Raw genomic sequence first — 24,160 nt, forward strand, 5'->3', positions numbered from 1 at the left:
TTAAACAATAGAGGTATTAATGATTATGAAATAAAATACTACTATTCTGGTATACTAACTGAATATAAAGAATTAAATATAGCTCTAGTCAACTTAAGTTTTAGTTGTATGTCTCTAACTGTTCCTCATCTTACCTTTCCTTCAACCCACTAACCTCACTAAGGACTGACGAAAGAATAATATTTGGTAATATCTAGTAGATACTTAATAAACACTTCAGAAGAATGACCAAATAGCTCTGTGATAGTTTGGGTTAACCCAGCGGGGGGAAAAAAAAGATTATAAGTAAGCAGATGAAAATAATTCTAACATGAATATTCTAATTGTGTGTATTTTAATAATTTATCTCTCAGCTAAAAAGTTGCCAAAGAATGAACCACAGAACCCAGGAGCAAATTCTGCAAGAGGAAGAGGAGTAGACCTTACTGAACCCACACAGCCAACCAGGAGTCAGTGTTGTAGTAACTAAACCTCCAGTTTGAACTTGCTGGAATTTTCTTCTGCTTCCTAAATGTTAACGACAGTGGAATTGGAGCATTTAACCAGCCCAGTATGACTTCCAAAAAGAAGAGACTTATGATAGAGTCAAGTTTCTAATACAGGATTATTTTAAGTGTTTTGAACTTAATTTTTAATAACATGCATGTGACCCTCTGACTAATGTTTCAGAAGTAGAAGGGGGGAATGAGAGGTGTGTGTGTACGCTTGTTTCCTTGGACGGTTAGGGAATCATTTCTCGTCACCAGGGGTAGAGTCAAAGGATGATGTAAACCCACAGTTAACCAGCCACTTCTATGTAAAAGATTTGGAACTTATTAATTTGGGCTTTTCAAAAACAGTCTTTTTTTTAGAAGGAGGTTCTAAAAATATTTATGCTTAGCTACAGTATTCAGGCAACTGGTAATTTCTTAGTATGCATATTTAAAATGTACATTCCACATTTTAACAAATTAACCACAAGAAAACAGTCCCACATCTTCAGGGGGAAAAACATGAACATTAGTGGTATCTAAAGTATAGCCAGTCCTGATATTTTTAGTGGGGTTAAAAAAAAGTCAAATGTAACCTCATCTTGTTTTAAGAATATGAAAACTGATAAATGCATCTTAATGGATAGTGTTCCCTTCAAACATGTAAGCTCTTCAACAGAAATGGAACAAACCAGGTGTCTGTGATTTCTGTTTAATCACTGCTGGCCATTACATAGGTTTTATTGTTTGGGGGAAGGGAGGGAGCTTTTGTTCCCTTTGGACATAATATAGTCAATGCACTAACAATTATGTACATTCAAACTTGATTATTTTAAATTCGATCTTCAGCTGTACTGTAAATAGGGTACTGCACTGTAGTCTCCATATATGTTTATTACTTTCCTGTAATATTTAAGAATTACTTAAAAGTATACAAAATGTACAGTTACTAAAACAGCTAATTTTTCCTTCTCTCTCCCTTTAAAAGGAAGGGGCTTCTCTTGTTCCTACATGGCTTAGAACCATAATAAACAATGTACCAGTAATTTGTAACATAAGTATTACAGTATGTTAGTAACAATCTTGCAGGCTTGTTTTCCAAAGTTCATTTTATTTTGATCAGTTCAGTATATTGCACTAATTGTTTTAGGTATTTTCATTATATGAAATCTACCATGTGTCAGAGATGATTTAATCTATTTAAGTGTTGAACTGCTAGCAGAACTTGTACATTTACAGTAATTCAGAATTAGTAAGGAAAACAGTTCACCAGTGTTTAGTTTTATATTGAGGTGCTCAGGTTGGAATAAAGTGGTATAAAAAAGCAAGTACTTGTTTTTCTCTTTTTTGGCATGGAACAGTGAATATATATATATATATATATATATATATATGGTATTATGTAATCTAAAATATGCTTTTATAGTTTCTTTAATACATTCTTAAAAATTATTTATGTGGTATTGAAGTATTATCCTAATATCTGGTTCTTTGAGGAATTGTCTTTATATTTTTATACTCTTGATAATCGGAACTTTATCTTTTGTCAGTCAGAAACTGATACTCAGTTCCCTTGAGAAGTATTACCATGACTGTAATGTTGTCTCTGGAGCCAGCTACTAAAGCAGCACTTACAAGTTCATGGCTAATATACTTGGCTGCACCTTCATAGAAACTTTGAGTGCGTGATTCTTTTTCACTTGAATTTTTGGACACATCGTCTACACTGGTTGGTCCATTGATTTCTTTCTCACCGTAAAGATCATGATTACTCATTTCTGGTGGAAATGTTTGTTCATTTTTAGGGTTAGAACATGTTGAATCAAACAAATCTTCCTTTGAATTTATAGTTGATACACATTCTGTAGATTCAGGTTTATACTGAAACAATATATGGATATTACTTTCTGATACAGAATTGCTTGGTTCATGGATTAGGAAAGGCTCTTTGGATGGTAAAGATTGATTTTTTGTGTTAGAATAATAGGCTTCTTTATATACTTGAAATATTGTCATTGCCAGTGCAGTGACTTCCTTTGTATCCAAAACTTCCCAGAGTCCATTAGTAGCTAAGATAAGGAATTGGCATAAGTCATCAATAGGGACAGAGATAGTTTGAGGTGCTGGTATAATAGATTTTTTCAGTTTGAGATTTCCATGAAATCCAAGTCCTCGTGTGGTTTTTATTTGCCCTTCTAGGAGCCCATATGGTTCATTTGAACTGATCATTGCTCCATTCTGAAGTAGTCGTCTTCTTTCGGTTATGTTTCGCGTAGTGTGTTCTTTGGTTATGCAAAAGCCTCTTCCATTTCTGCATAAGATTGCTTGTACATTACCTAGAAGATTATGAGAAAAAAATTGATCTTAGAAATTTAACAGCCAATTGTATCAAAATATGCTGTTAATTTTATTCTGTGTTTCAGTGCATAAGTAGAAAGGCCATTTTAAAATATTTTTTACGTAATGTGAAATACTGATAATAATAAGTGACTTAATGGTAATTAACATTTGGAACTGAGAGGCCAGTTTATCCCTAATTTTTAAGTAACTTAGTGTTTAAAATACGGCACTTAATATTAAAATAACTAAAACTACAAATACAAAATAACTATTAATTTTTTTATGAAACAGCTTCTGAATATTTTATAGAGCCAAGAGTTGAACTTTTTTATGATCAACATATATTCTATAGAGTAGACATTTTTTAAATGTTTTAATAAATGCCTTTTTAATTAAAAACACAGCATTGATTTTTTTTTTTTTTAAGTGGAGTTTGATAGTTTTGTACCTGGTAAAACTTAAAACTTAAGCACATTATAGGTGTGGGCAAAGAAGAAAATTATAATGCCACTGTTAATGTCAGTCTTACTAGTTTCATGTTGTGTGGTTAAAAAGAAATTAAGTCAATTAGCCCTGTAAAGAAAAAAAAATGTATTATTAATGTATTACATGGATAATAGCTAGCCAACATTAAATTAAACCCTTTGATTGAAAACTGAAGTCTTAAAAGTTGATTGTAGTTTATCATGGTTCAGATGAACTTGTGATGTGTACTTCATTGAAATCATAAGAAAATCTAAACATAATCTGAACAGATTAAGGGATGGTTGTACTACTAAAACTTCCTTTGGTTTATTAAAAAAAGATTTTTTAGTTTTTTAAGAAAATAATTTTCCCCAAGTTTTCAGGAACATGATTATATATTCAAGCATAAGCAAGTTTTTCTTGATATGGAATCGTTGTTTATAAGAGGGCATATAAATTATTCTGAGATAGAGTTAATGATGTTTGAATATTACAGTACCTTTGAGAATTAAAATCCCTGGGATCATGCAAAATTTACATTAGAATATCTGGTTTCAAGCATGGTACTATACCTGGAATCTGAATTTTGTTGCTACAGGGGTTCAGTTCTAATCCTGTTTTTGAGGTAAAGAAATTGAGATTTCAGAAGGCTAAAGTCTACCCAACTATAATATGGTTGGACCTAAAGAGTTAAGTTGATGAAGCATCAGTGTCAGACATAGGCTGAGCCTGTTGGCTCATTTACGTAATGGGAATTAGAAAGATAATGTATGTTTTTATTTTTTAAATTTAAAAAATTGTATTTATTTATTTGTCAGAGAGAGAGCTCACAAGCAGGGGAAGCAGCAGGCAGGGGGAGAAACAGGCTCCCTACTGAGCAAGAAACCTGATGTGGGACTCTATCCCAGGACCCTGGGATAATGACCCCAGCTGAAGGCAGATGCTTACCCAACTGAGCCGCCCAGGCATCCTTGGAAAATATTTTTAAAACCAGAGAACTGTGTAAGTGATCCTAAAAACTACATGACCTCTTTTACTTTTCTGTAGTTTGGTTATTATTTTGTATTAACTAGTCTTTTCTGCTGGTCATTTTACTTAAACTCTGCAGAAGATAAATTGGTAAAATAATTCTTGACTTTTGCTGAGTTGTAAATTATTACTGTACCAGCAAAACAGCATGGATTGGTAATGAACATGCCACCTGGGTAATCAGATGTTCTGTTAGGAGGGCATATGATTCAGTATCTCTTTTAAATTAGAAAATTTCTGTTATGTGTGTACATACACTAGAAATAATTGCAACCATAGCTCTGAAAACACAGGGGACATTATTTGGCTCAGAATAGTTAAATCCACTGATTTCCTAAATGTTTTATTTGCATGCGGCAATTCAAAGACCACTCAGCAAAAGAAAAAGTACTGTTCTTCTGTTGTATGATTTGAAAATAATTTAATACAATTATGTTGTTACAATAAAAGTGGTAAACTGGTATTTTTATTTTAGTTGCCTCTGCAGAAATTGGTAAGCATAACCTTATGCACTATTTGCCTTTTTTTTTTTTTTTTTTTTTTTCATTTCCCAATTGCTCATTCGACGTAGGAAATGCCAGTTCGGCTTATTTTACTGTTGTGAACATCCCTTGGACTGAGTACAATAGAACTTCCTAGAAGAAGGGTCATTAAATCCTGGTCGCTCTTTTCACTCTACCATTTACTTGCTGTCTGGCTTTGAATTAGTTGACAGTTTGTTCATCCTGGTGTAAATGGAAATAGTGCCTTCTGAATAATTCACATCCTTTCCTATGTGAATGGTGCATGAAGAAAAACGTGAGGAAGAGGTGCTTACTATACTCAACTATTCACGTATAGTCTAAGAAGTAGAGGGTAAATAAGATTCAAGCCTTGGAGGAGTACTGTTGGGACAAACAAGAAGGAAAATTATATGTGCAGAGTTAATAATTTTTTCTTGTTGCCTGAGCCTACGTTGCATATGCTATCAGCTGCAAGTGGAATTGTTGAAAGCAGATGACTACATTAAACTGAAAGTTAAGATAGACTAATGAACAAAAAGTCCCAAGGAAGAGGGGAAATTGGAGGAAGATTTAAATGACACTCTATGTCCACGTGTCTGGGGAACTGAAAGGGGAAAGGAACAGTTCATGACAATTTAAAGCCTGGCTTTTTTTTTTTTTTGTCAGAGTGAGCACAGGCAGACAGAGTGGCAGGCAGAGGGAGAAGCAGGCTCCCCGCTGAGGGACTCGATCCAGGATCGTGACCTGAGCCAAAGGCAGCCGCTTAACCAACTGAGCCACCCAGGCTTCCCAAAGACTGACTTTAAAGAAAGGTTCCTATAACATCTCTGGAGGGAATGAGAATAGACAGTGAGCTGATCTGTAGACTCTTATACAAAAGTTTCTGTGAATCTGGGCATAAATACTTCAAATTCCTAGACAAAGTTACCAGCTTCAGCAGTTTGGAGAGATTGTGCCCTTCAGAAAATATCAGAACAAAAGTGGAACAGGATTACTGTAAGAGGGACATTAATAATATGGGGATTGGAAAAACTGCTTTGAGATGATACTCAGCCCTTTTCAAAATTGTATGTGTAGTCAGGCAAAGTATTCCTTATACAGAGAACAATGATGTGACTGCCTCCTGCAATTAATTGCTGGGTTATCTTCAACTTGTGAAAATGAAGAGTACTCCTGTAAACTTTGGAGTGACCTTAGAATCATGAATTCTAGATCTGAATGGGCAAGATCAAGATTTTTTTTTTTTTTCAGATAAAGCCACTCACTATTAAAGATAATAGGAAAATTTTAAGAAAACTGGAGGAAAATGGAAGAAAAAGTATATGTGGTGGAAGAAAAAGAAGCATATCTAGGATGCAGGGGTACCCAGAAATAAAAAGTTAGCTTGGTTTGGAAGAAACAGCATGGAGAATTGGAAACACTTGGGAGTCTGACACACTTGGTTGGGCTTTAATTCCAACTTTATGTCTGTGTGACCTTCATTTAGTCACTTATTTCCCTGAGTTGAGTTTTCTACCTGCAGTGTTACTTTTTCATTGTTACTGTGAAGATTTAAGAAGGTGATTTTAATAAGTTGAAACTTGATAAAGGTTTTTTTGTTTGTTTGTTTGTTTGTTTTTCCCCTTTGGGTCCCATGAAGGGGAAAGCAGGAGAAGAGAGGCAATCCAAAAAAGATTGAGATGAAGCTATAAATATATGATTTCAGACACATTTACAAAAAAAAATTTTTAATTCTTATGAAGTAGATTAATGGGTTTAAAGTAGTAAGGAGCAATAACTTAGAGCTTGGGAAATGAAATCGTTATTGGGGAAAGAAAAAGCAATTGAGAAGGAGCATGCACAAACAGGAAATTCAAACTGAGGTGTACCTAAATTGGAAGCATAATGAAATTATGTGAACGAAGTCAGGGAAACAACTTATATCCAGTTTTTCTGCAAGACTGATTTTGGCAAGAAAGGCTGAATTTGTATGCATGGGCACCAGGTTTATGACTCTACTGATGATCAGTATGAGAGCCTTGCTGATGGGGAGCCAGTTTTCATTGATTATTTAAAAGATCCCTTTGTTCATATTGTCAGCTGTATGAGCATGAAATTCAAATTCGCTATTGTACATCTAGAGCCTAACAATATATGAGTTCACCACCAACATAACCCAAAAAAAGGAGAGAGGGAAGGTAAAGCATATAAAAACGTCAGTGTTATTTAAGAATATGGTTTCTTTTCCTGCATAGAGTAAGGTGATTCTGGAATTGAATTATGTTTTAAGGATTTTATTTAATTTGTCAGAGAGGGAGAGAGCACAAGCAGGGCGAGTGGCAGGCAGAGGGAGAAGCAGGTTCCCTGCTGAGCAAGGAGCCCAATGTGGGAGTCTCCCAGCGCCTGAATTAGGTTTTAAAGAAAAAGGATGGGACTGGAAATAATTATCAGAAACTACTTTTGTTTTCTAGTGCTCTAGTTTTCTGTCCAATGAGCTCATTCTAGTTCCAGAGACCTGTCATAGCTTTCCCAATACTTTTCTACTATTCACAATGCCTTAATTGCTGACCACCTCAAGCTGCTGTCTTTCTCTTCTCAAGGTTACCAAGTGATTGCTTTAATACAGCCTCAAGGTAAGGATATGCATGTTTTAAATACGTAAAAAGAATGAAGCTCACCAATTATGTAAGGTTGCATCACTAGTACAAAAGTAGTTTCTGGGGCCTCATTGAATGGAGTTAAGAACAAATATGCACTGGGGCACCCGGGTGGCTCAGACTCTTGGTTTCTGTTCAGGTCATGGTCTCAAGGTCATGAGATAGAGACCCACATCAGGCTCCACACTCAGCACAGAGTCTGCTTGAGATTCTTGCTTTCCCTCACCTTCCTCCAATGCCCCCTCCTCCCACTCTCTTGTGATCGGCCTCTCTCTAAAATAAAGTCTTAAAAAAAAAAAAAAAAAAAACCCGAGGGGCACCTGGGTGGCTCAGTCATTAAGCGTCTGCCTTCGTCTCAGGTCATGACCCAGGGTCCTGGGGTCAAGCCCCACATCAGGCTACCTGCTTGGCAGGAAACCTGCTTCTCCCTCTCCCACCTGCCCTGCTTGTGTTCCTTCTCTCACTGTGTCTCTCATTGTCAAATAAATAAAAATAAAATATTGTTTTAAAACCCCAAATATGTACAAACTAGACAGATACTGAATAGATAAAGTAAACCATTCACATACCAGTGCCCATTTACCATCCCAGAAATCCTAGGGCGCCTGGGTGGCTCAGTGGGTTAAAGCCTCTGCCTTTGGCTCGGGTCTCAGGGTCTTGGGATCGAGCCCCACGTTGGGCTCTCTGCTCAGCGGGGAGCCTGCTTCCTCCTCTCCCTCTGCCTGCCTGTCTGCCTGCCTCTCTGCCTACTTGTGATCTCTGTCAAATAAATAAAAATCTTTAAAAAAAAAAATTGCCTTAAGAAATCCATTCTGCCTGTGCTCTATAAATGAAACAACAAAGCCTGGATGACAGTGTGTGTCTTCAGTTTATTGACTATTTTAAGCCCACTATTGAGACCTACTGCTCAGGGGAAAAAAAAGATTCAAAATATTACTGCTCATTGACAATGCAGCTGGTCACCCAAGAGCTCTGATGATGTACAACAACATTAGTATTTTCATGCCTGCTAACACAACATCCATCCTGCAGCCCATGGGTCAAGGAGTCGAATTTTGACTTTCAAGTCATTAAATACGTCTATGAAGTTATAGCTACCATAGATAATTGGTAATCTGATGGATCTGGGGAGAGTAAGTTCAAACCTAGAAGGGATTCACCATTCTAGATGCCATTAAGAACATTAATGATTCATGGGCAGAGGTCAAAATATCAACATTAACAGGAGTTTGGAAGTTGATTCCAGCCTTCATGGATGACTTGGAGGGGTTCGAGACCAGTGCCGTCAGTCACTGCAGTTGTCAAGTCAGGACATCTAGTATTAGAAGTGGAGCCTGCAGCTGGGACTGTGTAACTGCAGTCTCATGATCAAACTAAATGGATGACAAGTTGCTTCTTGCGGATGAGCAAAGGAAGTGCTCTCTTGATATGGAATCTGATCTACTCCTGGTGAAGATGCTGTGAAGATCACTGAAAGGACGACAAAGGATTTAGAATATCATATGAACTCAGTTGATAAAGCAGTGGCCAGGTTTGAGAGGACTGACTCCAATTCTGAAAGAAGTTCTACTGTGGGTAAAATATTAATGGTGTCACATGCCACAGAGACATCACTCATGAAAGGAAAACCAATGGATGTGGCAAACTTTATTATTTTAAGAAATTGCCATAGCTACCCAAAACCTCAGCAACCATCACCCCAATCGACCAACAGTCATCATCATCAAGGCAAGACCCTCCACTTGCCAAAAGGTAACAACTCACTATTGAGACCTCAGATGATGATAAGCATTTTTTAGCAATAAAATACTTTTCGTTAGTGTGTGCACATTGCCTTTTTAGACATAATGTATTTCACACAATAGACTACAATACAATGTGATCATAACTTACAGGCACTGGGAAACAAAAAATTCATCTGACTTGTTTTATTGCGGTATTTGCTTTATTGTGGTAGTCTGGAACCAAACTTACTATACCTCCTAGGTATGCTTGTATAAAAAGAGACAAGTTCATATATATATACATATGAACAAAAAAGTCTGAGAGGGAAGAAATAAAATTATGATGTTGTAAGGGTTTTATTCTATATGTAAAGTGGCATATATCATTTGACAGTAGACTCTGAGAGGTTAAAGATGTACACTATAAACTCAAAAAATTGTATAACAAAGAGTTATAGCTAACAACCTAACAAATGAGATAAATAGGAATAAAGCAATTCAAAATAAGGTAGTAAAAGAGATAATAATATACAACTGTGTTAACAACAAAGAAAAGAATAAAGTTGGACCCCTACCACATGACATACAGAATTAATTCAAAATGGATAATAGGCCAGAATGTAAGAGATAAAACTATAAATCTCTTAGAACAAAATACTGGTATAAGTTTCTGTGGCCTTGGTTTAGGCAATGGTTTCACAGACGACATTAAAACTACAAATATCGGTATATATACACAATGGAATACTATGCAGCCATCAAAAGGAATGAAATCTTGCCATTTGCGACGACGTGGATGGAACTAGAGGGTATCATGCTTAGCGAAATAAGTCAATTGGAGAAAGACAACTATCATATGATCTCCCTGATATGAGGGAGAGGAGATGCAACATGGGGGGTTAAGGGGGTAGGAGAAGAGTAAATGAAACAAGATGGGATTGGGAGGGAGACAAACCATAAGTGACTCTTAATCTCACAAAACAAACTGAGGGTTGATGGGGGGAGGGGGGGTGGGGTTATGGATATTGGGGAGGGTATGTGCTATGGTGAGTGCTGTGAAGTGTGTAAACCTGGCGATTCGCAGACCTGTACCCCTGGGGATAAAAATATATGTTTATAAAAAATAAAATTTAAACTCAAAAAAAAAAAAAACTACAAATATCAAAACAAAAAAGTTGATAAATTGGATTTCATCAAAATTAAAAGTTTTTGCTTCAGAAGATAAGAATTAATTATCAGAATTAATTATAATTAATTAATTATTAAGTATTAAAGTATTTCCTAACCATACAACTGGTAAGGGACTTGTATTCAGAATATAAAAAAGAATCTTGCAACTCAATAGACAAGTAACCCAATTTAAAAATGGACAAAAGATTTAAGTAGACATTTCTCAAAGGAAGATATTCAAATGACTAGTAAGCACATAAAGAGATAGTCGACATCATGAGTCAACAGAAAAGTGCAAATCAACACCACTTCATACCCACTAAGGTGGCTAGAATTGGAAAAACAGCATTGGGATAATGTGTAAAAATTAAAACCCTCATAGGTTACCGGCAGGACAGTGAAATGGTACAGCCTTTTGGAAGATAGTTTGGCAGTTCCTCAAATGGTTTAGTGTAGAATTACCTTAGGACCCAGCAATCCCACTCCTGTGTATATACCCAAGGGAGTGAAACGTGTCCATACAAAAACTTATGTACAATGTCCATGCCTGCATTCTTCATAATAGCCAAAAATTAGAAACAACTCAGATGTTTTTCAGCTGAATAAATGGATAAGCAACATATAACCTAATTATACAGTGAAATATTACCCAGCAACAAAAAGAAGTATTCACGCATGTTACAACATGGATGAACCTTCAAAACATGCAAAGTGAAAGAAGATAGTCACAAAAGGGCTCAAATTCTATGATTACATTTATTGGAAGTGCCCAGAATACGGAGATGTATAGAGACAGAATGTAGATTTGTGGCTGCTTGGACTTGGAGAAATGGCAGGTTAGAGAGCTGATTTCTAAAGGGTACTGGGTGTCTTTTTAAGTGGACAAAAATGTTCTAGAATTGACTATGGGGATGGTTGCACACATCTGGGACCGCACAATTTACATGGGTGAATTGTGTGCTTTGTGAGTTACATCTCAATAAAGCTATTAAAAATAAAAACACTGGGGGAGACAAAGGGATCAGATAAGAATCCCTTATGTTTATAAGGAACTAGTGTGGTTAATTAGAAATGTAAAATTTATGGTTTATTTAATGTTAGGGGAAAAGTATAATTATGTATTCTGTATAAATATATTTGTTAGTGTTTTGATTCTATGAGGATTAATTGAAATAAAATAGAGCACCAAGAGAAATTATAAAATGGAATATAAATGGGAAGCACTAAGAATAAAAAAGTCAAGAATGTCAGTTTGGAAATATTTTTTCCCACATGCATGAATTCAACTTTTATTCAGTGGCTTCATTACTGCACTCATGTTTCATTATATAGTGAGGTTTTTGTTTTGTTTTATTTAATTCCTGAGTTGGGATGACCCTGGTATTTTACAAATTTAAATAAATTTGTACAGGAAATACAGAAAAATACAGGAAAGGTAAATTCCCATGCTATAATTATAGGTCTTGTTATATAAAATACAACACATGCTCTTGATAAATTTCTGTGAAAATTCACATTTTGTAACCGATTTAAATCATTTTCTTTCAGGAGCAATCACGACCTCCTTTTCACAAGTTGGAACTTTTCCCTACATATTTGTTTCTATTAAAATAAAGGATGCCTAAATGAAAACAGTTTAACACAATTATGTAAGCCTGAAAATTAGATCCAACAAATGTCTGACCTGGAGATTAGAACCAGCCAAACAGCAGTGATCTTGGAAGGAGTGAATCATAGGAAATTAGACATTTAATGATAGTGTCTATTCACTGTCTCATAATTCTTCCTTCAATTTTACAAGAACCCTGATGTATTATGGCATTTTCTTTTTTTTAAGATTTTATTTATTTGACAGAGAGAGCCACACAAGAGAGAGGGAACACAAGCAGGAGGAGTGAGAGAGGGAGAAGCAGTCTCCCCACTGAGCAGGGACCTGACGTGGGGCTTGATCCCAGGACCTTGGGATCATGACCTGAGCTGAGGGCAGACGCTTAACAACTAAGCCACCCAGGCGCTCCTATAATGACATGTTCTAATGGAGGTCCCACATCCAAGAATATGGGTCAGTTCCCAGAGTGGTGTAAAATCTGAAAACTGTGCATGAAGTATACCTGCTTTGAAGCCATCTGGAGCATCAGCATAAAGTCTGAGAAATGACAAAATTCTGAGGAAACTGGCATTGGACTTGGCTTCTTTTTATTGCTTTTCTGGAGTACTCATCTTGGGCTCAGAACCAGAGCTTGATCAGAAACAGGCTTACATCCAGGGACCTGGACATTGTGGTAGTCTTTGTGATTATCTGGTTTTGGTTCGGAACCATCTCAGACACATCCCACTTGCTGGGGGCCAGCCTCTTCTAGTTGTGGAAGCAATTCCCTTCAGATGCAGCATGACATCAAGCATGGGCTTGATTTCCAGCTCCAATACCTACTACCTCCGAGACCCTGAACAAATTATCTCACCTCTCTGAGCTTCCAATTTCTCATCTGGAAAAGTGGGGTAACAACACTTAGATATAAGGGGGGAGGTGGGAGATAGAACAGATGTTTAAGGGTCCAAACTTGCAGCAAGTAGTAAATCCTGGAGATCTAAAGCACAGTATAGGGAATATCGAGAATACTGTGTTATAATCACCAAACTTGCTGAGACGAGAATTTAATTGTTTCAACCACCAAAAAGAAATTATAATTATGTAACATGATAGAAGTGCTAATTATCACCCAAACGGCAATCATATTACAATATATAAATATCATATAAATACTTTAATAAACTTGTACCATGTTATATGTCGAATGCATTTAAAAAAAAAAACAATACATAGAAGGTATGAGGATATCTTTAGACACCAGGGTTCTCATAAGACAAATGAAAACTTGGGCTATACTCCCTATTCAATAAGTGGACACTACTATTAATAATAACTCTAAGGCAGGGGCATCTGGGTGGCTCAGTTCGTTGAGCATCTGCCTTTGGCTGAAGTCCTGATCTCAGGATCCTGGAATCCAGCCCTGTTTCTGGCTCTGTGCTCAGCAGGGAGTCCACTTCTCTCTCTCCCTCTCTCTCTGTGCTCTCTCTCGCTCACTCTCAAATAAATAAAAAAATCTTTAAAAAAATAATAACAATAACTCTAGGGATGCTTGGATGGTTCATTCAGTTACGCGTTTGCCTTCAGCTCAGGTCATGATCACAGGGTTCTGGAATCAAGTCCCGTATTGGGCTCCTTGCTCAGTGGGGAACCTGCTTCTGCTTCTGTCTGCCACTCCCCCTGCTTGTGCTCTCTCTCACAAATAAATAAAATCTTTAAAAATAAAATAAAATAATAAATAAACTGTCCTTGTTTATCAAGCACCTGGGTGGCTAAGTCAGTTAAGCATCTGCCTTCAGTTTAGGTCATGATCCCAGAGTCCAGGGATCGGGTCCCACATCAGGATCCCTGCTCAGCTGGGAATCTGCTTCTCCCTCTGTCCTTAACCCTGTACATGCTCTCTCTTGCTCTCTCAAATAAATAAATAAAATCTTTTAAAAAAATAACAACTCTATATAGGGGCACCTTACTGGCTCAGTCAGTAGACCATGAGATTTTTTTTTTTTTAAAGATTTTATTTATTTGACAGAGCGAGATCACAAGTAGGCAGAGAGTCAGGCAGAGAGAGAGAGGAGGAAGCAGGCTCCCTGTCAAGTAGAGAACCCGATGTGGGCCTCGATCCCAGGACCCTGAGATCATGACCTGAGCCGAAGGCAGAGGCTTAACCCACTGAGACACCCAGGTGCCTGACCATGAGATTTCTTGATCTCAGGGTTGTGAGTTTGAGCCCCACAGTGGGGGTAGGGTTTACTTAAAAATAATAATTCTGTTGATGAGAGGGGTAGTGGAAACCTGACTAAGCATCTCATGGAACTCAGCTTAACTTTGCTAAAAATGTTTTACATATGGGCTTTCCATTTTGGCAACCTCCTAAGGTAGAACTTTAGCCCTACAAGGATTGCTTCTTGAAATACAATTTTAAAAACACAGCCAAATGTTTGGAGAAGAGAATATATGCTTATAAACTTGAGGCACAAACTATTTTTTTCTCTAAAATTAAATTGATACTACTTTGCCCAGTGAGCACAAGTGACCTATTCCAAATGTGTTATCAGAATAACTGACCGGTTTAAACAACCAGACTTGTAACAATCCTCAAAAAACTTTCCATTCTCCTGAAAAAGGGAAGTATGGGAAATGTTTTATGTTTCATTCAGATCTAAGCAAATGTCATGTGTTTGCTTTGCCTTTATCTACAGCTATATTGGTACCCCATTTAGAAAATTTAATGTTTTGGTCAAATTATTACATATATGTTCCTTCTTGGGGAAAAAAAATTACAATTATTTTTGTGCCTGCAATCTGCATCTAAACTGTGGTTCTTGGATGCCTGGGTGGCTCAGTGAGTTAAAGGCTCTGCCTTCGGCTCAGGTCATGATCCCGGGGTCTTGGGATCGAGCCCTGCATTGGGCTCTCTGCTCAGTGGGGAGCCTGCTTCCTCCTCTCTCTCTCTCTCTCTCTCTCCCTGCCTCTCTGCCTTCTTGTGATCTCTCTCTCCATGTCAAATAAATAAATAAAATCTTAAAAAAAATAAACTGTGGTTCTTGATCATTTATTAGTCAATGGAATCTCAAGGGATTAATAAGTCACTAAATCATAGGTCACTAAATAGCTCAGAAGCAAGAGGAGTTTTGCTGCCAGGGATAAAAAATAACTGTAAGGTGTAATGAGACTACTCCATGTACATACCAGTGTTTGCAATATGGAGTACTCCAGACATCATTTGTGGCATCATCTGGGAAGGGAGACTCTTTGCCAAGTCATCAGCTTTATTGATTTTCCAGTTCTTCTCAGTATAGGGTTTTTTAATACTGCCTTCCAATATACAAGTAACTGCAGAACAGCCACTCCATCTAACCCTGGACACTTCATTCCTTCCGAGACGTAAAAGCCTGTCCATTCTCCAAAACGCTTTAGCAAAGGCTTTGTGTATGTTCTCATACTCACATTTCACCTTTTTTCTCTTTTTCTTTACGGAGGAAAAAAGTTCTTCTATAGCTATGTATTCCTCCCTAAATACCGTGTGAAAGGATTTGATTACATTTTGCTCTTCAGGAGTCATTTGGTAGGAAGGATCAAATCTGGAAAGTTGATGGAGAAGTAAAACTGGGAGTTCCATTGAAGTCAAGCTTGCTGCTGAGGCGCCATGATGTCCAGCAAACAAACCGAAAAAACACACATCAGGTTTATTGCCAAAGTTATTCACCACAGTGAATTTATCATTCATGTCAGCTTTCCACGTAGAATTTCTGTCTTCACAAATAGCTACACCTTTAATCAATCCATGACAGACTGCTTGAGAACATATGGAACTCCTGTGAATGTTATCAATGATCTTATAGTATGCTGGTATTTGTTTCTTCCAAAGTAGCTCAAAAGCATTATTAATGCTCTGGAGGATTTTTTCAGTGAATATAGAAAATGACAATAGTTTAGTGATCATAAACTGTCTCTGAATGGAAACCAGTGGAAGTGCTGGTTTCTTGGTACTCATCCATTGAAACCCCAAGGCGGCCAGAGCCACATGCTGCTTTTTATGGAGGAAAGCATCAGGTAGATCAATTTCACGCTTGCATATGGAACAGGGAAATGTCATCAGTTGGTCACGCTGCTGTTCATGGTCTTCAGAGTCTCCTGACAGTCTGTCCTCCTTCTTCCTTCTAGAACACCTTCTTCTCAATGAAAGTGAGATGTCACTTTCTGATTCAAATGTTGATTTTCCCTCATTCCATTCCCTTGATTTCCAAAACACTCTGCAAACAGGACAAAAGATATTGACATGCCAGGAATAACACATTGAAAGCTTTTTTCTTTTTTAGGTTTATTTATGTATCATAGAATTGGAGAGAGTGAACACCTGGCAGGGGCAGAGGGAGACAGTCTTCCAGCAGATTCCCCGCTGAGCACAGAGCCCCACTCTGGGCTTGATCTCTTGATCCATGAGATCATGACCTGAGCCCTGACCCCAAGTGGACAGTCAGGCACTTAACCCACTCAGCCACCCATGTGCCCCAACACATTGAAAGTCCTTGCAAGCAGACCCTTTTCTTTGCAATTTGTTTTAGGTTCTCAAAACTCTATGCAGGCCTACTATTGAATATTCTGATGCATCTTTCTATCATTCCTTAAAAAAAAAAAAACGCACAAAAAGTACTCAAAAAATTGGTGATTGAACTTTGTATGCCTGAATAAAATTAGGCAAAGTCTATACGAAGTCAACTAGAAATCTAAGAACAAATACTCAGAGAAATCAGCACAAGATTGTATCCCAGGCATGTGAAGGTTTATGCTTGAAAACTAGGTATTTGAATTAAAATTTCAGCATAATTATTTTTGTACTCCATTTTATCTTGCTGAAAATACTTTTTTTTTTCCCTACTTAAAGGGTTCACAGGAAAATGAATAGGAGGAGTGCCTGGGTGGCTCAGTCGGTTAAGCATCCAAATTTTCCGGCTTTGGTCATGATCTCAGGATGGTGGGATTGAGCCCTGCATGAGGCTCTGCACACAGCGCCCTGTCGGGTTGAGATTCTCTCCCTCTGCCTGCCTCTCGGCCCCTCCCCCTGCTGGTGTACTCTCTCTAAAATAAATAAATTTTTATTTTTTAAAAGACTGTATTTATTTATTTGACAGAGAGATCACAAGTAGGCAGAGAGGCAGGCAGGCAGAGAGAGGGGGAAGCAGGCTCCCTGCTGAGCAGAGAGCCCCATGGGGGACTCGATCCCAGGACCCTGAGGTCATGACCTGCACAGAAGGCAGAGGCTTAACCCACTGAGCCACCCAGGCACCCCTAGTTAGTGGCTTAAAATGTTTATGACATGTGATATGTTAACTTCAACTCAACTTCATGTAAGTTATATTTAACTTCAACAACTCAACTCACAGAAGTTGTATTTGATCTTAGTACATTGAATGTGTTAGATACGCCTACAACAATAAGAATGTCTGAGGCCTGTAGGGACTTGGAATATTCCAAGCATAGTAACAGGTATTCAAGAATGCTTATAGTTGTTAAAATAAGAAATGAATACATTTAGTCCTGATGACAAAATAGTATCTCTGAGCATAAAAGTAATGCATAATCATTTTTAAGTTCAAGACAGAAAGACACAAACTAGAAATGAAAAAACTTTCACCTTTTTTCTCCAGTCTCACCCCACCTCCCAAATCCCAGTCTTGGTTAGTGGCCTGTTATCTATCTTTTGAAATATGTATAAATAAGATATACTATAATATATTAATAATATATGTGTCATTTTATATAAATATAATTATCATATATCAATAATATATGTTATATATGTTCTATATAATTATATCACTTATATAATGTGTTATTATATTAAATATAATTAAATATATAATAATACATTAATAGTATTAACATAACTTACATAAATATACTTGCCTATAAAATATATCTGTCATCTTTTCTGAAATGTAAATTTTGTAGACCATCCTAAAATCTGCCATTATTACTCAATACTAAGTCATGGTCTCATACTGAAAGTTTGAATATGGACAGACAAAACAATATACTATGAACAATGTAGAGTTTGGATTTTTTTTTTTTTTTTAAGATTTTATTTATTTGTCAGAGAGAGAGGGAGAGAGAGCAAGCACAGGCAGACAGAATGGCAGGCAGAGGCAGAGGGAGAAGCAGGCTCCTGCTGAGCAAGGAGCCCGATGCGGGACTCGATCCCAGGACGCTGGAATCATGACCTGAGCCGAAGGCAGCTGCTTAACCAACTGAGCCACCCAGGCGTCCCTAGAGTTTGGATTTTAAAAAAAGAACCGTCTTAAAAAAAAAAAAGCCTGTCGTCACTTAGAAATTATATGGCCTTAGCCAAGTTATTAAGCTTCTCTGAACATCTGCTTTCTTATCTATAAATGAACATGATTATTTATAGCATCAAATGAGATAAATGGTGAAACAATTGGCAATAGGGGACGCTCAAAAACTGCCTTCACCTTCTACCCTAAGCAAAAAGGGACACTTAGGACTGAACCAAATTAAAACATCTCACATGACATGAACACATGAAATTGTAACGCTTAGGGGAAAATATATATAAAACTAATTTTAATGGGGCACCTGGGTGGCTCAGTAGGTTAAAGCCTCTGCCTTCAGCTCAGGTCATGATCCCAGGGTCCTGGGATCGAGCCCTACATCGGGCTCTCTGCTCAGCAGGGAGACTGTTTCCCTTCCTCTCTCTCTGCCTGCCTCTCTGCCTGCTTGTGATCTCTATCAAATGAATAAATAAAATCTTAAAAAAAAAAACCCTAATTTTAAAAAAAATCAATAAGTCAGGGGCACCTGGGTGGCTCAGTGGGTTGAAGCCTCTGCCTTCGGCTGAGGTCATGATCCCAGGGTCCTGGGATCGAGCCCCGCATCAGGTTCTCTGCTCGGTGGGGAGCCTGCTCCCCACCCCCCGTCAAATAAATAAATAAAATCTTAAAAAAAAAAACCAATAAGTCAATAGGAAATTTTTTTTTAAGTGATCTTTACACCCAATATGGGACTTGAACTTACAACCTTGAGATCAAGAGTTGCTTTACTGACTGAGCCAGCCAGGTGCCCTGGGTGAGGATTTTTTTAATAGCAGTACCTGAATCTGAGTGTTTCAGAATTGTGTTATATGTATTTATTAATATGTTGTGGTAAACTGTATATATCATTGCCTTACTACAATGATTACTCACTTTAACAAATAATAATAAACTGGACACATAAAACAGAACACAATTTAGGGGCACAACTGTCTCAGTTGGAGGAGCCTGGGACTCTTGATCTTGGAGTCCTGAGTTCATGCCCCACTTAAACCACTGAGCCACCCAAGCACCCCTATTTACAAATTTCTACCTCATAAATGCTTCTGAAAATATTAGCATATTAGTAGGTCTTCCTGGCTTTGCCTCAACAACAAATTTTTGTGTGTTTTTTTAAACAGAAAAAATCAAAACTACACAAAAATAGAAGAGTATAATGAGCCCCCATATGCCCACCACCAGCTTCAACCATTATCAATATTTTTCCATTCTTGTTTCAACTTTGTCTTATTTCATTCTATTATCTTTATGGGACTATTTAAAAGCAAAAACCAAATTATATCAATTTCGCTGATAGACACTTCAGTCTCAAAAACAAATTTGATCAGCCTCCATTCACTCCTTTTTTTTTTTTAAGATTTTATTTATTTATTTGACAGAGATCACAAGTAGGCAGAGAGGCAGGAGGAAGCAGGCTCCCCGCTGAGCAGAGAGCCCACCGTGGGGCTCGATCCCAGGACCCTGAGATCATGACCTGAGCGGAAGGCAGAGGCTTTAACCCACTGAACCATCCAGGCACCCACTCTATTCACTTCAATACCTACGCCAGGCCACCTACGGTGAGCACATGTTGCTAAAGACTTGCAGACAGGTAAGGCTTGAAGCTTCGAGGGGAGGAGTCTGCAGAGACATTCATGTGCTCATGCAAAGAATTAAACAGGTCAGATGAAGTCCAGGACAGTGCCCACCCAGGGACTTAACCCCTCATCTAGCTACGAGTGGCATCACGACACCTGAGAAGCCCACCCAGAAAAACTCACAGTGGAGAGAGATCAACAGGGGGGTCCAAGGCAAATTCAAGGGAATGACCAGTTAGCAGGAGGAAGGAGGAAGAGGACCCAGGGAAGGAACTGGACAGGCAAGCAGAGAAGTATGGGGAGAAATGAGTACTGGCAATGCTATTGAGCTCTTTTGGCTAAAACATATTACAAATATTTTTATTTGCTATTATTTGGTAATGTTCATGTAAAGGTTGCAGTTTTCCTGAGGCTTGATGAACTGTTGGGACAATCTATAAGGCACCCTACTACTGTCATTTGACTTAGAGTCAATCCTTTACACCAGAGGTTTATTTTCTTGTATATGGGGAATAGCCATAATACAGTTTCATCCCACAGGAAGCTATGCTTAGAGTGTAATGTGTCTTTCATTCAGTCAACAAATATTTGAGTGTCTGCAATATGCTAAGTACTATTTTATTTGCTGGGGATACAACAGTGAACAGAACGGGCGTGGTCTCTGATGAAGCTTATATTCTGGTACAAAGGCAATACATAAAGGAAACATGCATACGTGTAATACCAGATGGGGGTAAGTACTAACATGAAAAACAGAGGGGCGCCTGGGTGGCTCAGTTGGGTTAAGCCTCTGCCTTCAGCTCAGGTCAAGATCTCAGGGTCCTGGGATCAAGGCCTGCATCAGGCTCTCTGCTCAGCGGGGAGCCTGCTTCCCCCTCTCTCTCTCTGCCGGCCTCTCTGCCTACTTGTGATCTCTCTCTCTGTCAAATAAATAAATGAAAATCTTAAAAATAGAAAGAAAGAAAGAAAAGCAAAGCAGAATAAGAGTATAGAGAGGGATGGAAGCCCTCTTTTTTGTATAAGGTAGTCAGAAGAATATATCATTTCCTCATGTACTTAGTCTAACAGGAAGCCAAGATTTCATTTGATAACTAAGAAAGTGGAGGAAAAAGAACACTGCAGATAAAATTGTTTATTGACTTACAGATGGCAACAGACACATGAAAAGATGCTCAACGTTAGGGAATGCAAATCAAAACCACAATGAGATAGATATCACCTCGCACCTGTCAGAATGGCTAAAATCAAAAACACAAGAAACAGCAGGTGTTGGCGAGGATGAGGAGAAACAGGAACCCTTGTTCCTGTCGGTGGGAATGCAAACTGGTGTGGGCACTGTGGAAAACAGTATGGAGGACATTATTTACAATAGCCAAATTACAAAAGCAGCCCAAATGTCCATTGATAGAGAAGTGAATAAAGAATATCCATATACAGATATAGATATTACTTATAAGTACTATATACTTATAGATATTACTTATATTACTTATAACCATATATATGGATATTACACACACACACACATATGTGTATATATATGTATATAAAACTTGGGATATTGGGATATTACTCAGCCATAGAAAATGAAATCTCGCCATTTGTATGAACATAGATGGATCTGGAGAGTATAATGATAAGTGAAGTGAGTCAGAGAAAGATAAATACCACATGATTTCATTCACATGTGGAATTTAACAAAACAAATGAACAAAGGAAAAAAAGAAACAAACCAAAAAACAGACTCTTAAGTATAGAGAATAAATTGACAGTTACCTGAGGGGCGGTGAGGGAAACAGGTGGGACCTTTCACAGAGTCCCACCTCCTAGACTCACCATGGGATCCTACTTGTCTGTCTGTGGCCTTGATCATTTACATTGGGATCTGATTTACTGATTTAGGGAATCTGCCAAATAGTTTTCAGCCCTCTGCCCTGGAGGGTTATCAAGTGTATTCAGCCTGAGCGACCCCTGAGTGTTCCAGTTTCTCACAATTGTGTTTTCTTTCTCATCAAACTTGGATACAAACAAGCAAAAAAAGGTGGGGGGGCGGTTAAGAGCACATTTATCATGATGAACTCTGAGTACTATACAGAACTGCTGAATCACTGGGGGGGCCTGGTGCAGTCAGTTAAGCTTCTGACTCTTTTTTTTTTTTTAAAGATTTTATTTATTTACTTGACAGAGAGAGATCACAAGTAGACGGAGAGGCAGGCAGAGAGAGAGAGAGAGAGAGGGAAGCAGGCTCCCTGCTGAGCAGAGAGCCCAATGCGGGCCTCGATCCCAGGACCCTGAGATCATGACCTGAGCCGAAGGCAGCGGCTTAACCCACTGAGCCACCCAGGCGCCCTAGCTTCTGACTCTTAATATCAGTTCAGGTCATGATGTCAGGGTCGGGAAGTCAAGCCTCAGGGTCAGGCTCTGTGTTCATTGTGGAGTCTGCTGGAGATTCTCTCTGACTCTTCCTCGGCCCCTCCCCCTGCTCATGTTCTCTCTCTCTCTCAAATAAATAAATAAATCTTTACCAAAAAAATTGAATTTTTTTCATGTGCTCATGAAAAATAGTTGAATCACTATCTTGTACACCTAAAACGAATGTAATATTATATGTTAATTACACTTGAGTTTTTTTTTAAATGTTCATTGACTACATTTGTCATCCAATAGAAATGAAAATTTACCTGAAAGCACTATTAATTTCCTTGCTCATTTGGAATTGTTACCTCCCTTGGCCTTCTCTTTATCACCTTTCCCCAGTCTCTGTTCCTTCAACTTGGATAGTAATGGTGATAGCTGTGATGGAGGTGGTTATGATGGTGGTCGTGGTGGGGGTTGTCCCACAGATGTGATGGGAGACCTCTCCACGTGGAATGTTCATGACATCACCTGGAACCTCGGTCAGAACTCTCTTTATGATTCTGAAGGACTATGAAGGAGGAAGGGCAAAAACTGTATTCAGTAACAAACCTGTGCTTGAAATTTCAAAAAGAAGAATCATTCATTAAATATACTGTCTTATGCCTGCATACTAGGATTAAAAAATAAGAGGAGGGCCTATCAGGTTGAGTTTTTTTCTTGTAAGTATGGCACTTTCAAAATACTGATTCTAGAAGGCTACGCTTAATGTATACATCAGTTCTCTTCTCAGTCGGTGGAGGTAAGTTATCTCAGGCCATCCCTCCAGGAGGCTGCCTCCTACCTGCCCTGCAGAGTCTGCCCACTCCATCTCGCTGCCCTAAGTCTAAATTACCTGACTCATAGACCTTGTTTGAACTGTCTTTTCGTTTCTTGAGATTGTCTTCACTCTTGGCCAATACCTTTAGTTCCTAGGCTTGTAATCCAAAACTGCATTCCACCCTCTCACCCCAGGATGGATTCAAACTAAAGTTCTAGAGCAATTTGTTTGCATAATGAAGAAATTTAAACAAGACAACTGCTTACTAGACATTTCCGCGGGGATGTATTACAGTCAACTCAAAGTTAACATGTCCAAAATGGAACTCACTACATTTCCTCCAGAATCTCCTAGCATTACCTTGATTAAGCTGGAAACTGTTTCACAGAATCCTCTTCCCTGTGTGGTTCCAGGTTAGAGTTGGCCAAGAAAGGAATTTGGAGGCACCATATCTGAATGCCATCATGGTTCAGTGAGATGACCAGTAGATGCAGAGTCGCCTGGCAGGTTCCAGCTTGTCCTGGCTCCCTCCACTTCGCCTCCAGCTATTCCTCTTGACGGAAGGCCTTGTTGACATCTCTCCCTTTCCATCTCCTCCTCCCCCGTTTGTGCTCTCTCCCTCTCCCCCTCTCAAATGAATAAATAAATCTCTAAAAAGAATAAATTATACTTGAATAATAAATTATACTTGAACAATAAATACAGATTGATTAATTGATTGATCTGGGGCTCTAGACTGACTCAGTCTGTGGAACATGCAACTCCTGATCTCGAGGTTGTGAATTTGAGCCCCACCTTGGGTATAGAGACTACTTAAAAATAAAATCTTTAAAAAAATCAATTTAAAAGAAAAAAGTCATAAAACTTGTACTTGTTCTTATTATAGTGGAAAATGTAAGCAAGTAAGTGGATTCTCAAGTGGAAATGTTCTTTTCTTCCTTCCTCAGTCCATCACCCAAAGAGAGACCCCCTGGACAACAGGGATCTTTCCAACATGGGTCAAAAAACAATTTGATTGTATGTTATATATTCTCATGTTACAGAGACACTGTTCAATAATTTCCTTTTTTTCACTTGGTAGTCGTATTGTTGACACTGTTTCATGTCAGTTCATATAGATCTACCTCATTCTTTTTTAATAGCTAAATAATATT

At 38.1% G+C, this 24,160-nt stretch overlaps 2 protein-coding genes across 2 annotated transcripts in view; one reads left to right on the plus strand and one right to left on the minus strand.

The window, feature by feature from the left end:
• RAB5A (RAB5A, member RAS oncogene family) overlaps nt 1-1,798 on the plus strand; it is a 31,130-nt gene extending 29,332 nt beyond the window's left edge. The window contains exon 6 of the mRNA XM_047737809.1: nt 354-1,798. Within this exon, the coding sequence (XP_047593765.1) occupies nt 354-469 (116 nt within the window). The 3' untranslated portion in view covers nt 470-1,798. The remainder of the gene's footprint in view (nt 1-353) is intronic.
• PP2D1 (protein phosphatase 2C like domain containing 1) lies at nt 1,565-22,685 on the minus strand. The gene is made up of 3 exons (XM_047737796.1): nt 22,513-22,685; nt 15,115-16,178; nt 1,565-2,806 (listed from the first exon to the last, which is right to left on the minus strand). The coding sequence occupies exons 1-3, from the start codon at nt 22,539-22,541 to the stop codon at nt 2,007-2,009; spliced, it is 1,893 nt and encodes a 630-aa protein (XP_047593752.1). The 5' UTR covers nt 22,542-22,685; the 3' UTR covers nt 1,565-2,006.
• Nucleotides 22,686-24,160: the final 1,475 nt, after the last annotated feature.

The sequence above is a fragment of the Lutra lutra genome, chromosome 1 (genome assembly GCF_902655055.1).
Source record: "Lutra lutra chromosome 1, mLutLut1.2, whole genome shotgun sequence".
NCBI lineage: Eukaryota > Metazoa > Chordata > Mammalia > Carnivora > Mustelidae > Lutra > Lutra lutra.

What these genes read in the sequence shown, in the direction of transcription:
- PP2D1 (XM_047737796.1), bottom strand. Translation starts at nt 22,541, where the DNA reads ATGAGCAAGGAAATTAATAGTGCTTTCAG. An exon ending in GAAATTAATAGTGCTTTCAG is followed by an intron (nt 16,179 to 22,512) that starts GTAAATTTTCAT and finishes TCCTGTTTGCAG; the next exon opens with AGTGTTTTGGAAATCAAGGG. An exon ending in ACTCCATATTGCAAACACTG is followed by an intron (nt 2,807 to 15,114) that starts GTATGTACATGG and finishes ATAATCTTCTAG; the next exon opens with GTAATGTACAAGCAATCTTA.